Source organism: Lissotriton helveticus, chromosome 1_1 (assembly GCF_964261635.1).
Source record: "Lissotriton helveticus chromosome 1_1, aLisHel1.1, whole genome shotgun sequence".
Lineage (NCBI taxonomy): Eukaryota > Metazoa > Chordata > Amphibia > Caudata > Salamandridae > Lissotriton > Lissotriton helveticus.
Genome location: NC_136057.1, coordinates 346,529,677 through 346,545,105, shown reverse-complemented (window position 1 = coordinate 346,545,105; position 15,429 = coordinate 346,529,677). Strand labels below are relative to the sequence as shown.

General features: G+C 45.0%; 1 protein-coding gene across 1 annotated transcript in view; it reads left to right on the top strand.

Moving 5' to 3' along the window:
* Positions 1–15,429, top strand: part of LOC144807727 (protein mono-ADP-ribosyltransferase PARP12-like) — a 332,204-nt gene that overhangs the window by 25,339 nt on the left and 291,436 nt on the right. The window contains exon 3 of the mRNA XM_078673397.1: positions 6,913–7,048. Within this exon, the coding sequence (XP_078529523.1) occupies positions 6,913–7,048 (136 nt within the window). The remainder of the gene's footprint in view (positions 1–6,912; positions 7,049–15,429) is intronic.

Below are 15,429 nucleotides of genomic sequence, written 5' to 3'. Positions count from 1 at the left end.
CTGTTGATTAAAAACAATCTTTGAACTGTTCTCTTGAATATTTATCTGAGCTGATAAGACTAAGGTTGTATTCAACCTGTGCAGAAAAAAGGAGGATTGTTAAAGTGGATCATTGCATACGTGTTTAAAAATGTCACATATATCACATTAGAGTTTTAGTAAGCATATACCATTGCTTAAAGTAGGGAACAACAGGATATTAACAGGTATCTTTCATGTTTTACAAAAGTCAGGTAGAAACTATAACTCATCTTCCACAGGAGAGTGTGTAGTGACAACACTTGCAGTAATTAGTCAAAAGTGCACATGTATATTTGACACACTTATGTTTGTATGTTTAGATTTGAGGAATTCCCCATTCTACATCAAAGTACAGTGAGTTAGTTGCACAGAATTCAGGTATATCATCTCACAATTGCAGTTGTGTTTAGTTCTCTGAACAACACGACTCTTAAGATATCTCTTTGACTTACATGGATTTAAATCCCATAGATCTCATTGATCAGAAAAGTGATGAAACAGAAGTGGCAGAGTCCTGTGTCTCTGTTTTTTTCTCTTGTCTTTTCCCCTTTTCCTACTTCTACTGTGGCCCTCATATTTCCATGTAAGTGGTCATTGGTGGAGGTGGTGAGACACAAAGAAGCATTGCTTCAATTGGAGCCTGAACAAAAGGTTAAATTAACCTGAAAAGCTTCTGGCATTGGAAGCACTCCAGTTGATGCAGTGCTTTAGTAGTAAATAGCGCACCATCAAACATAGCAGTTGCAGTACATGCCTCGTGCAGCGCCATCTCATATGCATGACGATTAAAAGAAGATATTCATGTACAAACAAAGTTGTTCATAAATCCAAAACTTCATATTGTATACTTAAAACATCAAACAGTTATAGTTAGTTTAACAGTGATACTAAGGAGTCTCACAAGACGTGCCTGGAAGTTTGACGATGGAATACTTCGGCCAAAATGGCCAACTCCTCTCCAGTGCGGGTCACAGAGTAGTAGTGGTTAGGAGAAAAAAGACATAAGGACAGGCTCCCTCAAAGATGGGGGAGTGTTGTGCGCTTCCTGGTGGTGTTGCAGGGGGATGGGTGAGGGCTGGTGTATGCCTCAGTGTGCAGTCACTAACCCAGAGGTCTCCTACCTTTTCTGTATTGAGAGCTACTTGTGATCAGTAAAAATCATTGTGAGCTACTGAAGGCCAAGCCACTCTTGCAATGTCACCATACACCTCCACACCCAGTTTAATTGATTATGCCTAATGCCAATAGAGCCAAAGATATGGTTTGAACAAAATACTTTTCACTCTGACAAGGCTGCCATGTGTGTCAGTGAGAGCGTGGTCTTTGGGAATGTATGAACATGTGTGCATGTGAATGGTTAATATGTGAATGGGTGAATGATTCTGTCATATCTACTTGAGGCACAGAACATACCTTTCACCATATGGGGCACTGTTACACGTATACAACAAACCTACAACCATTTTTGTAATGCGGGAAATTTAAAGTGTAGAAAAATGTACTGCAAAAACTGTTATGACACTGTGTCTACCAGCCACTGGGAGCAATATGCCTGCTGTGTCAAAATGCCCTGTAGACAGGGTGCCGTATTTACAACAGAAAAATACAAATAGGAGGAATTTAAAGTGAAGAAAAATGCTTTATAAAAAATTATTGTGTGTTGGACTTGTCCCTTTTTGCAGGGTCATCCCTAAACTGTTTGCCTTTCTCCTAGCCTTTTTACTGACATGGTGTTGGTGGTTTTAGGCCTCTGGGCACTTTAACACTGCTGTCCAGTGTAAAGTAATTGCACTCTCTGTGTTAAATATGGTAAGATTGGTCTGCACCTGTTTGGCCTATTTATTTTCCTGTCAGTCCCTTGTAAAGTGTTATCTCTTATACCCAGGGCTGGTAAATTAAATGCTACTAATGGGCTTGCAGCGCTGATTGTGCCACCTACTGAAGTAGTCTTTCAAACCTGTCTCAGGCCTCTGCCATTGCAGGGCCTGTGCACGCAGTGAGACTGCCGCTGTGACGTGGCACCTAAAGTGTGTGCCATGTCAGTGAACCCCCTTTTACTACATGTCAGTCACCCCTAAGGTAGGCCCTAGCTAGCCCTATGGGCAGGGTGCATTGTAGGTAAAAGATAGGACATGTACATTAAGTGTGTGACATGTCCTGATAGTGACAAACAACCATTTTGGTTTCTCACTACTGTGGGGCTGCCCTCCTATAGGAATGCATTGTACATTACCTGACAAGTGCTTCAGTGGTAATCCCTGATATGCAAGGTGCAGCGTGGTCAAACTTGGTGTATCTACCAAGTTTGGCATGTTTGGAATAGTGATAATAAATGCTACGCAATGGTGTGCGCAGATTTATTATAACTATTTTAGAAATGCCACTTTAAGAAGTTAGCATTTCTGTGTGCTATGTGTCTGCCTGCCTGATGCGAATTGCATGTCTGGCTTTTGAGTGACAGGGGCTGGGGGGTGAGGCTCTTCGCAAAGTACGCCTCCACGAATTGTGAGTTTTGCTTCCCATTCCGCATTTTTGTTGGTATTGGCCATAAATATCTACAACCTGGGGCTTAACTCCTCTTGTTTTCTCTCCCCCTCCCCACTTGTTTCCATTTATGCAGATTCCGTAATGACCGACCGCATTGCGGCGGTTCTACTAATATAACATGTGACTTTTAAGTCAATTTAGCCGGTCCTTTGTAAGTCTCGCTCCTTTATTTAGTTAGGGGTTGGAATTTTGCTCATCTTACGCCCTTTAGGACACGGACTCCGTCCCTTACTTTTGTTTATTTTTATTTTTATTCCAGCACGCATTAATTGCGAGGTTCCCATCTCCAAGGATTCAACACTTGCCATGATATCAATGACCGTTTCATTGTAAATATGTAAACACAGTGTTCCCTGCCTTCAACCACCTTTGATGTAAATTCATGGCTAGCCAGATTTTGATCCTCCGTGACTCTTTCATGAATGTCCGTTCTGAACTTATTTTCTAGGTAATTCGCCCCACCCCTGTCCTGATGAAGACCCCCCAGTAAGGCACTCATAATTGCCTACAATTTCCGTGGATCGAAACGTCGACAGACCTCTTATGTGACCAACAGTCCATAGATCAGCTTCCTTCCACAACTATCATTGATTGTAAACTATTGGAAGCATGATTTACAAGATTTGTTTTCGAATCCAGTTTGTGTTTTTTGTAAATCAGATAAATCTTATTGCTTATAAAGGTCTTTTGACCATTGTTATGTCACTACCCTAAATACCCTACACTTTTCCCAAAACCACTTCCCCTCCTACCTGATCTCCCTTTGGGGCACTTATTGCGTTGAATTTCGCCTGTATTAATATGTGGTATAATGTGCCTACACATTGTGATTAAATAACAATGTTGTTGCTAATTTTGTATTAATGTCCAAGTTATGGTCTCTAAAAAATCTTTGTGCTTTTACGTTCTGGGACCCCTCTTACCTGTACCGCACTCTCACCCAGGTCCCAGTGACTCCTTGGGTACAACCCTTTATCTTGTAACCTAGCTAGCCCTATGGGCAGGGTGCATTGTAGGTAAAAGATAGGACATGTACCTTAAGTGTGTGACATGTCCTGATAGTGACAAACAACCATTTTGGTTTCTCACTACTGTGGGGCTGGCCTCCTATAGGAATGCATTGGGTATTACCTGACAAGTGCTTCAGTGGTAATCCCTGATATGGAAGGTGCAGCGTGGTCGAACTTGGTGTATCTACCAAGTTTGGCATGTTTGGAATAGTGCTAATAAATGCTACGCAATGGTGTGCGCAGATTTATTATAACTATTTTAGAAATGCCACTTTTAGAAGTTGGCATTTCTGTGTGCTATGTGTCTGCCTGCCTGATGTGAATTGCATATCTGGCTTTTGAGTGACAGGGGCTGGGAGGTGCGGGTGGCTCCAGGAGGGGCAGGGTGAGTCAGCGCTAGGCTGAATGGGACATCTGCATATGGAGTGGTGGGAGGAGAAGTCCCTGAATAGGATGATGCCTGCCCTAGTGAATGCTAGCTCCGCCCCCACGTGGTGTGTCTCAGGACGAGCCCCCACCTAACAATAGGAAGAGGAACCTGGTAAACAGAGTGCTCCAATTCCCCCCTAGACCAGTTTCTGCTGGTTCCTCAAGCCCTGTGGTGGCGCAGACAAAGGGAACAGGTGTATAAATACTGGGGCTGTGACCCCATGAAAAGGTGTGCTGTTCCTGTGCTACTGGGGTGTGCTGCTGCTGGGGGCCCCGTAGGAACCACCATGGGGCTTGCATCCCTGCTGGAGGGCGATACAAAAGGGGGATGATGGACGGAGCGTTTGAGCAAATCAAACACTCACCCCCAGTCAACTGATCTGGGTTTAATCCATCACCATTCTTTAGCCCACTCAGCCACCCCATTTCAGACATGGCTATATGCAAATCAGTCTGACCCTGTGCCTCATGGGAACAGTCCAGCCCGAACTGCCAAGCCATGTCTTCCATGGACCGGAAACAAGCATCCTAGGACCGGTTTCGGATTCATAATCCTCATCAGCCAGGCTATCTTGAATCCAGTGGCCAAGTGAGCAAGGGACTCACGTCTGAGCATACCCTGCCACACTTAGGGCGAACAAAGCGATACAAAAGGGGATGATGGACGGAGCGTTTGAGCAAATCAAACACTCACCCCCAGTCAACTGATCTGGGTTTAATCCATCACCATTCTTTAGCCCACTCAGCCACCCCATTTCAGACATGGCTATATGCAAATCAGTCTGACCCTGTGCCTCATGGGAACAGTCCAGCCCGAACTGCCAAGCCATGTCTTCCATGGACCGGAAACAAGCATCATGGGACCGGTTTCGGATTCATAATCCTCATCAGCCAGGCTATCTTGAATCCAGTGGCCATAGGCTATCTTGAATCCAGTGCCCTGTGTGCTGGCCTGTGTGCTGGCCTCCCTGGACCCAGCCATGCCCCTTGGACTTTTGCAGGATTTTAGTGCCTTGTGAGTGCTTTATTTTCTCTCACAGCATGGGGGAGTGCTGGGGCCCTGCAGCGCTGAGCTGTAACGTCTGGTGAGGGAATCCCGATGTAGGGATTCCCCTGCAGTGCTGTGGGACGGGGAGGGAGCCCACCATGCATTTCTACTGCATTTTCAGCCTTTCAGTGAGGCGGGAGCCCACTCCGCCTTTATGGTTCTCGAAGCGGGTGACCACCCCGCATTTGCATTATGACCCCGCTGTTTTGGTGCCTTTTTGGATGGCGGGTACCCACCCAGCATTGCACCGCTGACTGAAAGAAATCACCGCCTCGACCCGGGACAGGCGACACGGAAGCCAGGCGTCTGCTGCCTGACAGTGGGCGGGGCCAATCCACGGAAGCAGAGGCCGGCTGGAAAGGAGTAGAGGTGCTGAGGTTGACCAGCGGGGCTCCCGTGGTGAGGAGAGAGCCCCGCGTGCTGCCGATGCTGCCGAGCCTCCCCCGAGAGCCAAGGAGAGTGTCCCCAAGTGAAGAGGACCCTCGGCGCGGGGAGAGGAGCGGCACCAGAGAGCCCGGTGAGTGAAGACTTCGCTGTTGTTGGTGCCTTGTTTGCCGAGTGGACCCGCAGGAGAGCGGGCCGCTCCAACGTGGGGTGCAAATTGGTTACAAGAGCCCCAGAGCGGGGCTCCCGAGCGCTGCTGCTCACTTTCTTGCCACAGCTGCACTGCCGTTTCAGGCAGCTGCAACGTTGGGACAGATCTTCTGTAGAAGTCCCAGAGTGGGACTTGGGGGCATTTCTCTGCATATTCAGTTGGTTGGCGCCAGTCGAGGCGCAGTGCCTAGTACCTGAGCGGGCCGCTCGAACGATGGGGCCATTTGCCTTGAGCTCCAGTGGGGGTCTACAGGGCAAAGTGGTGCCCGTGCCTAATTGATGCTTCTCAGTTGCGCCGCCGTAGCGGGCAACGTTTGGCAGCATGTTGTGAGAGAGTCCCTGAGAGGGGTTCAGGAGGCACAGTGGTGCCAGGGCTGATTTTTTTTACTCAGCTGCACCGTCTTAGCCATTTGTTTTACAGATTCCCAGTGAGGACCCACCCATAGGGCTAGGTGAGTGCCCATGCCTACCGTTCATCACAGCTGCACAGCAATTAGTGGCAGCTGCAACATTTAGGCCTGCACAATTGCGCACTTTCGGATTCTGCTGCATCAGCAGCCAGTCCTGACATTTCGGGACAGAGGGCATTTTGAACCTCAGCAAAATGCCAGTTGGCCAGGGGGTCAGTTGTATGTTGGTAGGGCGCAAGGCCCTAATGTGATGGCGTAATGTGCTTTATGCTGGTGAGACCTTGTGAGTAATGTGTTTGTGCTATGGAGGTTTGGGCCTAATGTGATGTATTGCCTAATGTCATGTCATAAAGTAGAGAAGTGTGACTCAATGGTTAGAGCGGCAGACCCTGATGCAGTAGTCTGGCCGGGACCAGGGTTCAATTCCCGCCACGGCGGGTCTCGGGCTCAATTTCCTCGGACCTGATAATTCTCGCCTCGGTGCCTATTCTAATCATGAGTCCCAATCTGCACCTCTGGGCAATAGCTTGCTTAATCTCTACAACGGCCCCAACAACGCTGAGGATGCCTGACTTCACCTTGGGGGTGCCCAGGAGTGGGCTCCTCACAGGGAAAGGCCAGGAAGGGTTCCTTGGCGGTATTCGTACAAGCGCCGAGATGCCTACGGGTAGTCGTGCGCTATACAAGTGCGTAATCATCATTTCATGCTAGGATATTTTAGGATGGTGTCTAATGCTAATGTGATATTTCTTAGGTCATTATGGTACCAGTAGTTACTGGATGTGTTTTGCATTTACTTACCTCATCTTATGGCTTTGACTTTTGTAATGGTTTCCTTCTTGTTTCCTTTTAGTAACACTTGCCCTTTTTCACATGACATCCACTCTGATGCCAACAAGGCTGTGCTGAAGGCTCACAAGATTAGCAACCTTAACAAAAAGGACCTGCAAGTTCTGCTGCTGCTGAACGACCCCGCCTTCCTGCCTGAGGTAAGATATTTCAAAAAGGGGGTGGTGATGGACAGAATATCTGAGTTAATCAGAACACTCCTACCCAGTCAAAAGATCAGGGCTTGATCCATCACCATTTTTTAGCTCACTGCACCATCCCAGTTCAGAACCTGGCTATATGGAAATTAGTCTGTCCCTGGCCCAGTGCATCATGGGAACAGGGCAGACCAAACTACCAAGTCAATTCTTCACTGGAAAGGAAACAAGCTTCCGGGGACTGGTTTCTGGCATTACAGCCGTCTTCGGCCCGGCTTGCCTGAATCCTGATGGTGCAGTGAGCAAGGGACTCATGTCTGAGCATACCCTTCCACACTTGTAGTGGCCAAAATATTTCAAAAAGGGGGTGGTGATGGACAGAGTATCTGAGTTAATCAGAACACTCCTACCCAGTCAAAAGATCAGGGCTTGATCCATCACCGTTTTTTAGCTCACTGCACCATCCCAGTTCAGAACCTGGCTATATGCAAATTAGTCTGTCCCTGGCCCAGTGCATCATGGGAACAGGGCAGACCAAACTACCAAGCCAATTCTTCACTGGAAAGGAAACAAGCTTCCGGGGACCGGTTTCTGGCATTACAGCCGTCTTTGGCCCGGCTTGCTTGAATCCTGATGGTGCAGTGAGCAAGGGACTCATGTCTGAGCATACCCTTCCACACTTGTGGTGGCCAAAATATTTCAAAAAGGGGGTGGTGATGGACAGAGTATCTGAGTTAATCAGAACACTCCTACCCAGTCAAAAGATCAGGGCTTGATCCATCACCGTTTTTTAGCTCACTGCACCATCCCAGTTCAGAACCTGGCTATATGCAAATTAGTCTGTCCCTGGCCCAGTGCATCATGGGAACAGGGCAGACCAAACTACCAAGCCAATTCTTCACTGGAAAGGAAACAATCTTCCGGGGACCGGTTTCTGGCATTAAAGCCGTCTTCTGCCCGGCTTGCTTGAATCCTGATGGTGCAGTGAGCAAGGGACTCATGTCTGAGCATACCCTTCCACACTTGTGGTGGCCAAAATATTTCAAAAAGGGGGTGGTGATGGACAGAGTATCTGAGTTAATCAGAACACTCTTACCCAGTCAAAAGATCAGGGCTTGATCCATCACTGTTTTTTAGCTCACTGCACCATCCCAGTTCAGAACCTGGCTATGTGCAAATTAGTCTGTCCCTGGCCCAGTGCATCATGGGAACAGGGCAGCTGCTAAAATCTTAAAGTTACTGGATCTTGAACCCCGACGGGTTCTCATGAGACTTTTAAATGCATCCCTAACAGAGTCCCTTATGCCTCAGGATTGGAAGCACGCAATGGTCGTTCCTCTTCAAAAAAAGGCCGGAGTCGATACGTCCAACCTTGCAAACTTTCGACCCATATCCTTGCTGCCTGTTCTCTCAAAAGTGCTGGAAAGACACGTTAATACTCAGCTAAACCATCTTGTGGAAAGTTCAGGATTTTTACACTCTTCCCAGTCTGGCTTTCGTGCGCACTATTCCACAGAGACGGCCCTACTGGGGGTAACGGAGAGTTTAGGGCACGGTATCGACCGCGGGGAAACATCAGCACTCATCCTTTTGGATTTGAGTGCGGCGTTCGATACCGTGTCCCATTCCATTCTTTTGAACTCTCTCCGGTCCCTGGGAGTGGACGGCCCTGCGCTAGCCTGGATTGCCTCCTTTTTAAGTGAGCGCACTTTCCAGGTCTTTTCTACAAAAGCCACATCTGACATTTGTCTATCGGCGTATGGTGTCCCGCAGGGGTCCATACTCAGCCCCCTATTGTTCAACATCTATGTCAGACCCCTGGCTACCATCGCGGAGGAAGCTGGGCTGACTATTTTTTCATACGCCGATGACACCCAAGTGGTTTTCTCCCTTTCCAGCAGTGAGAGTAACAGTGTATCGACCCTGAAGTCCGGATTGTCTCGTATGGCTGAGTTGATGCAGAGGCATCTGCTTAAGCTAAACGGTGACAAAACCGAGGTCGTCATCCTGGGGAAGCATAAAGATCTTTGGGGCCCACAACACTGGCTCAATGATATGGGACCCCTTCCCCAGCCAAAATCTGTGGTTCGAAACCTCGGATTTCTCATAGATGATAAACTCTCCATGAGACAGCAGGCCACTAAGGTGGCCGCCATCTGCTTTGCCACCTTGCGTTGGCTCCAGAAAATTCTATGGATGCTGCCCCATGCCACCAGGAGAACCGTAGTCCAGGCGTTAGTAACCTCTCGTCTGGACTATGTAAATGTCCTCTATCTCGGTGCAGACGTAGCAACCATTAATAAGCTTCAGGTTGTGCAAAACTCGTCGGCCCGACTTCTTCTTAACATCCCGAGGAAATCATCGGCCTCCCAGGCTCTTCGAGATATACATTGGCTTAGGGTCTCTAGCCGGATAAAATTTAAAGCCCTGTGCTACCTTTTTAAAATCAAACAGGGCACGGCCCCAAAATACTTGCAGAGTCTTGTTCAACCTTACCAGCCCAGTCGCACATTAAGATCTTCCGCAAATTGCGACTTTGTTGTTCCAAGATTCAAACTCGCAAGGATGGGGGGTCGAGCCTTTTCCCATCTAGGTCCCAAATATTGGAACGCGCTTCCAACTGCCCTGAAATCTGAAACCAACCTATTTTGTTTTCGGAAAAAATTGAAAACTATGCTTTTTTAATAAATACATAAGTTGCTGCTTTTGTTCTATGGTACTGCTGCGTTGTCCTTTTTCTTCTTTAGTCTTTCCCTTGCGCCGGGAAACCCACTGTGGGTAGCTGTTGCGCATTATAAATTCAATAAAATAAAATAAATAAATAATATGGAGGGGTAGGTGGTGTAGCCCCTGCCTGGTGTCCAAGAACCCTTATAAATATTCATTCATACTGTGTGACTCTATTGATGAAGTTATAGGACTCTATTGTTCAGGAGAAACCCTCCTTTTGCACCCAGGACTGGAACTAGGTGAAGGTTCAATCCTAAAAACTCGTTACTGTGTAGTATGAGGGGGACAGTGTAGGTGATGGTGTATGATATTACCCAGGCCTATATTAAATGTATATGTCCAGTATAAAGCGCAAACAGTTACCCGAAGGTGTCAAAGCCCTGGGGGCCGTCGGGAAGATTAAGCGAGCTATTGCCCAGAGTCACACGGTGCTAGGCTGTTCTGCTGCCGGTGCCAGGGATCGACCCATGAGCCCCTGGGTTCTGGAGTCAGTCGCCCTGGTGCTGTGCCACACTGCTTCTCCTAGGGCGCCTATATGAAACATGACAATATAGGCATGTCCTATCAGACAACGAAGAACTATCTAACCGTGGAGCGCACAGGGGGGTGTTATAGATTGGCTAGTATGGCTCTACCTTCCCCACACCTTTCTGTATCAATAACCAGCGTAAATACAATAACAACTGCACATAGGAGCAACTGGATTATCCCTACAGCCTTTATGCACAACACTCCACACTTCCAACATCCAGGCAGGAAAGCTTCTTTCCAGATCAGCAGGGCAATACTATCGGAGGGAGGACACACGAGATAAAAACTACTATACAAATGTTATTTTACAATACAAAAACACATACTAATTTTAATTTGTGACTGTAGTCAAAACTTCTTTATTTGGAGTTGGTCGTTATTTGGTGCGGTATTACTGCAGCCGGTAAATTACAAGCATGACGTATACCGGTTCTAGAATTACATTCTTCCGAGTTCCATACCGTGGAACAGTGGATAGCGCTGCAATGTCACATGTGCTGTCTGTCCCATTCCTGACTGTAAAATTTAAAATGTCCAGATCTTACCTTGCCTAAATTCCGCCATGTTTTACTGGACAGCGTTTGTGTGAGAAAAAAGGGTGCTATTACGACACTAGTTGTAATCCTGATTTGTGTGAAAATCCCTTTTTCCCAAATTAGGATAAACACGGAATTCAGGGCCATATGTATCAAGCTAATTAGCATTCGCAAAGGCCGAAATACTGCGAATTTTGGCCTTTGCGAATGCTAATTAGACAAATGGTATGTATCAAACAAGTTTGATGCAAAATAAGGAATAACAAAATTTGCTAATCCTTATTTTGCGATTGCACTTAAGGAATTGCAAATTTTGCGATTCCTTAAATGCAATGTATCAAACAAAAAATATGCAAAAAATGCCATTAAGGATTAGCAAATTACCACCAACTTCTAGTTGGTGGTAATTTGCGAATTCTTATCAAAAAGCTTTTTTTAAAAAAAACAAAGGTGCCATATGACGCCCATACATGCCCTTAGGGCATGTATGTGCTCCATATGCCCCCAAATGTCTTTTTCAGGGGTGCAGCAGGGTGTTCTTGAGACACCCCTGCACCCTTGGAAAAATCCCTAATTTGCGATCAGCAAATTGCTAATTGCAAATTGCACTTTCATTCCTATGGGCCTCCTGGACCATGGAAATGAAGGGGTAATTTGCGATTAACAATTTGCTAATCTCAAATTAGGAATGCTAAGGAATCGCTATTGAAAAGCGATTTTGTACATACATACCATTTTGCATTTCCTAAATAGCGATTCCTTAAAATTCGCTATTTAGGAAATGCAAAATGGTTTGTTGATACATATGGCGGTCAGCCACTCGTTTATGTAAATCCAATTGTTTGAATTAAGAGAAAAAGACAAAAACGTCAGTGCAATGTTGGTATGAAGGTTAAATGCATCGTTACGCATTATCGGACCAGGCTTAACAATATGCAAGATAAACATCACCTTGTCAGCTTGGAGATAACACTACAACACCGTAGTAAACAAATCAAAAGTAGAAAACGTCACATTTGGTCGAGCTCACCATTCTCTACTCACAAAGTTAGTTTCTTCGGCAGACAAATGAATCTCTGGTAAAGGTAAATCATTTTACATGTCGGACCAGTCTTTTAAACAATACAAAACAGAATCAAGACCTTACAGTGTGAATAATCTAATTTCTATTACATAATAAATATTTAAAATACAATGCATGTTAAAAGAAGGTGACACCCTCAGGACCCAAGATTCATTAAACACAATTTACAGAGCACTCTAGGTTTCAAAAGAAGGTGAATTCTCATTTTATAATAGGCCTATAAACAATTAAAAACATTGCCTCTTCTTTAGTTTTTCCCTTACAAATTCTTTTATAGCCTTCTGGAATTTTCCCAATCCTATTGCAATTTCCAGCAAGGACATATCTGTAAGTAGGCAGGCCGCTTGGGCACGTGAATTTATCTTATGCGATAAAAATATTGGACGTAAAAACTGTTTCCGTATGGCAAGGACAAATGTGCAATCGAGCAATATGTGCAACATATCATTTTTAAAGCCGAGCCCACAATTACATATGCCATCTGGGCTAATCAATACAGACTTTATTTTTCCGTCTATCTTTCAAGGATTAATCCCGACTCGGGTCCTTAAGATCTCATGTCTTAACCCTTGGTTAGGCAATATATCCAGATACGAAAATCAGGAATCGTTTTCCCATGAATTCTTTAACCACTGGACTGATTTTTTTCAATGACATATAGTCAAGATCCTGGGCCCTCGAGGAAGCCCGACCTTGTTCCCTAAGCATTCTTTTTGTAAAATCGGCCACCAAGGAGTGCTGGGAAAGTCTCACGTTAAGGCTCCCTGCTACTTTCTGGAGGGTTCTTCTCACATCCTTTGCCCAACCAAGACGACTTGATTGGATCTCCTCTCTACACCATTGTGAGACCTTCTGTGCAACTCCAGGGTCCTAGCACTTCCAAAATCTTAGTAATGCCATTTGAGCCTGCACTGTCCAGGAAGTTATTCCTAGTTCCATTCTGATTGCTTGGACCATTGTGGATCTTGGTAGAGACGTTAATATTTTAAAATGTTTTCCTTCTTCCCGATCCCACCCCTGCTTACCACTCAAGTATAGTACCTCTGCCCGATACAGTACTTGCGGGGGGATCATTGCTTCAAATGCCTTTAGCATTGGTCTATGTGTCATATCGCCATATTCTTTATTAAACTTTTTTAGCCCACATATTGACGAGAAGGCTTTTGCTTTTTGTGCCTCCAGGTGGGTGGACCATTTTAGCGCACTATCAAACCAGAGGCCTAAGTATTTATATTCTTTAACTGCCTCTAGTTTGTCGTGGCCTAGGTACCAAGTAAAGTTCTTTCTACTCTTCCCAAAACATAAAATCTTAGTTTTCTCCATATTTACGGTCAATAATTTCCTATCGCAGTAATGTTTGAAAACATTTAGTTTCCTTTGGAGTCCTACTTCTGTTTGATCCACGATCACTAGATCATTTGCCTATAGGAGACAAGACACTTTGCGACTGCTCATTCTTGGGCTTGCACTTCTTTCGACTTCTAAAGTCTTTGGCACCCCTGTCTTAGGCCATTCCCGACAGTTATCTTGTGAGTTAGTGAGCCCTGAGTATCTCTGATTATCTGGGCCCAATTCCCACTATGCAACTCTTTTAAGATCATCAATAGGCCATCCGGGATTTTATATCTTATCATATCTTCCCAGAGTATACTACAGTCCACAGAATCAAATGCTGCCCGAAAATCGACAAAGCAGCAGTGTAACTTCCCATTTTGCTCTATCGCAGGGCAAAGCAATGATCTATTGTAGAGTGGCCTTCTTTAAATCCGCCTTGTTCAACTGGGATAAGTGATCTCTCTTCTACCCAAGTCTTTAACCTACCTAATATAATTTTAGAAAATATCTTTTCACCAATATCAAGAAGGTTAATTAGTCTATAATTCTTGGGTGCGTAAATGTCCCCTTTTTTATGAATGGGCCTAATTATCGCACCCTTCCAATTAATCGGGATCATCCCTGTATCAAGGATTACTAGGAACAGTAGGGAGAAAAATTCAGGCCACCACGATGTCCGTGACTTTATTATTAGAGCTGGCAAGTTATCTGGGCCCGCAGCTCTTGTTAAGTTTAGGGTTTTTATCGTAATTAGGACATTTTCGAATGAAAAGTCTGGTTTTAGATCATCTACCAGACCACTCCAATCCCCTAATACTTCCTCTTCAATTTCTCGCCCCGGGGAATACAATTTCTTCAAATACTCCTCCCAGGCCCCTTCTTCTACTACACAATTCATGGAGGCGACAGGAAGCTCTGTTGCTGATTGTACTAGCTTCCAGAACAATCGAATATTCTTTGATTCGATTGCCTCCAACAGTTTCCCCCAGCAGATTTCCTTATGGGTTCTTTTTGTGCTGTAGAGAAGTGTAGTATATTCTTTATTTAATTTGGCTAGGTTTTCTGCCCTTGTTTTATCAAATTTTTTGCTCAAGCTGCGCTGTTCTCTCCTTAGTTCTCTTTTCTTATTTAAGCAGTCTATGTTAAACCAGTTACGTTGCTTGGCCTGTGACATTTGTTTGCTCTTGCTGGCCTTTTCATCTATTCTAAGTTCAACCTTGATACTTTGTACCACTCGATTTATTTTGTCAATGTACCAAGTCAGGTTTGATCTGTCTACAGTCCTAGATTAATGTTTTGTTGTAGCCTGGTTTACTTTTCTATATATTTTTCTGTTAACCGGGTTGAAATACGCCTTGGGTAATCCATCTGTTGCGGGATTACTTTCTCACAAGCAGGCTGATGGAGGAACTCCAGCTCCAACTCTAAAATATTATGGTCACTACCTTCTGTATGGTTTATTCTAAAGCCCTTTATTAAATTAAAATTCCATGCGGGCATGAAGACATAATCTATGGGGCAATTTTGTGTCCCTTGTTTAAACGTTTTCTTTGCCGGGCGATCTCGGGGAAGTCTCCCGTTCAGGCAAAAAAAAACCTTTTGGTTGCTAAATAATTTCACAAACTTGCGTCATGTGTTGAGCAGAGACTTTCGGGAAACTTTGCTTGGTTTATAGCATAGGACTCCAAAATTTCAAAAAACATGAGATCTTGCCGCCTTGGTTTGAGTTTATGATTAAAATCCCCTGCCAACAGAATCAAATCAGAATCATACATTTCAAACAGTAAATCTAAATCATTCTTAAAATATCCCATTTCTACACCATATTCCTCCTGAGTGCCCCATTGCATATATACATTTAGGATCAACACATTTTCTATCTTATTTCCAACAGCGATTAGGGTTATTCTACAGCAGAGCAGCCATTTGCATGATAGTGAGCTGGGATACCTTTCTTACTAACTTTGTAGATAGTAATATCAGCAATCCACCTGCTGGGCGGCCAGCCCTAGATTTTACTGCCGGGCGATAGACTTGACGGAACCCATCCACTACCGGGACTCCCCACATAGCCAGGTCTCCTGAATACAAATGATCTCTTTATTTTTCGCCAGTTCTTTTATCCATTCAAGCTTTATTTGATTTCCTAATCCATTTATATTCCAGGA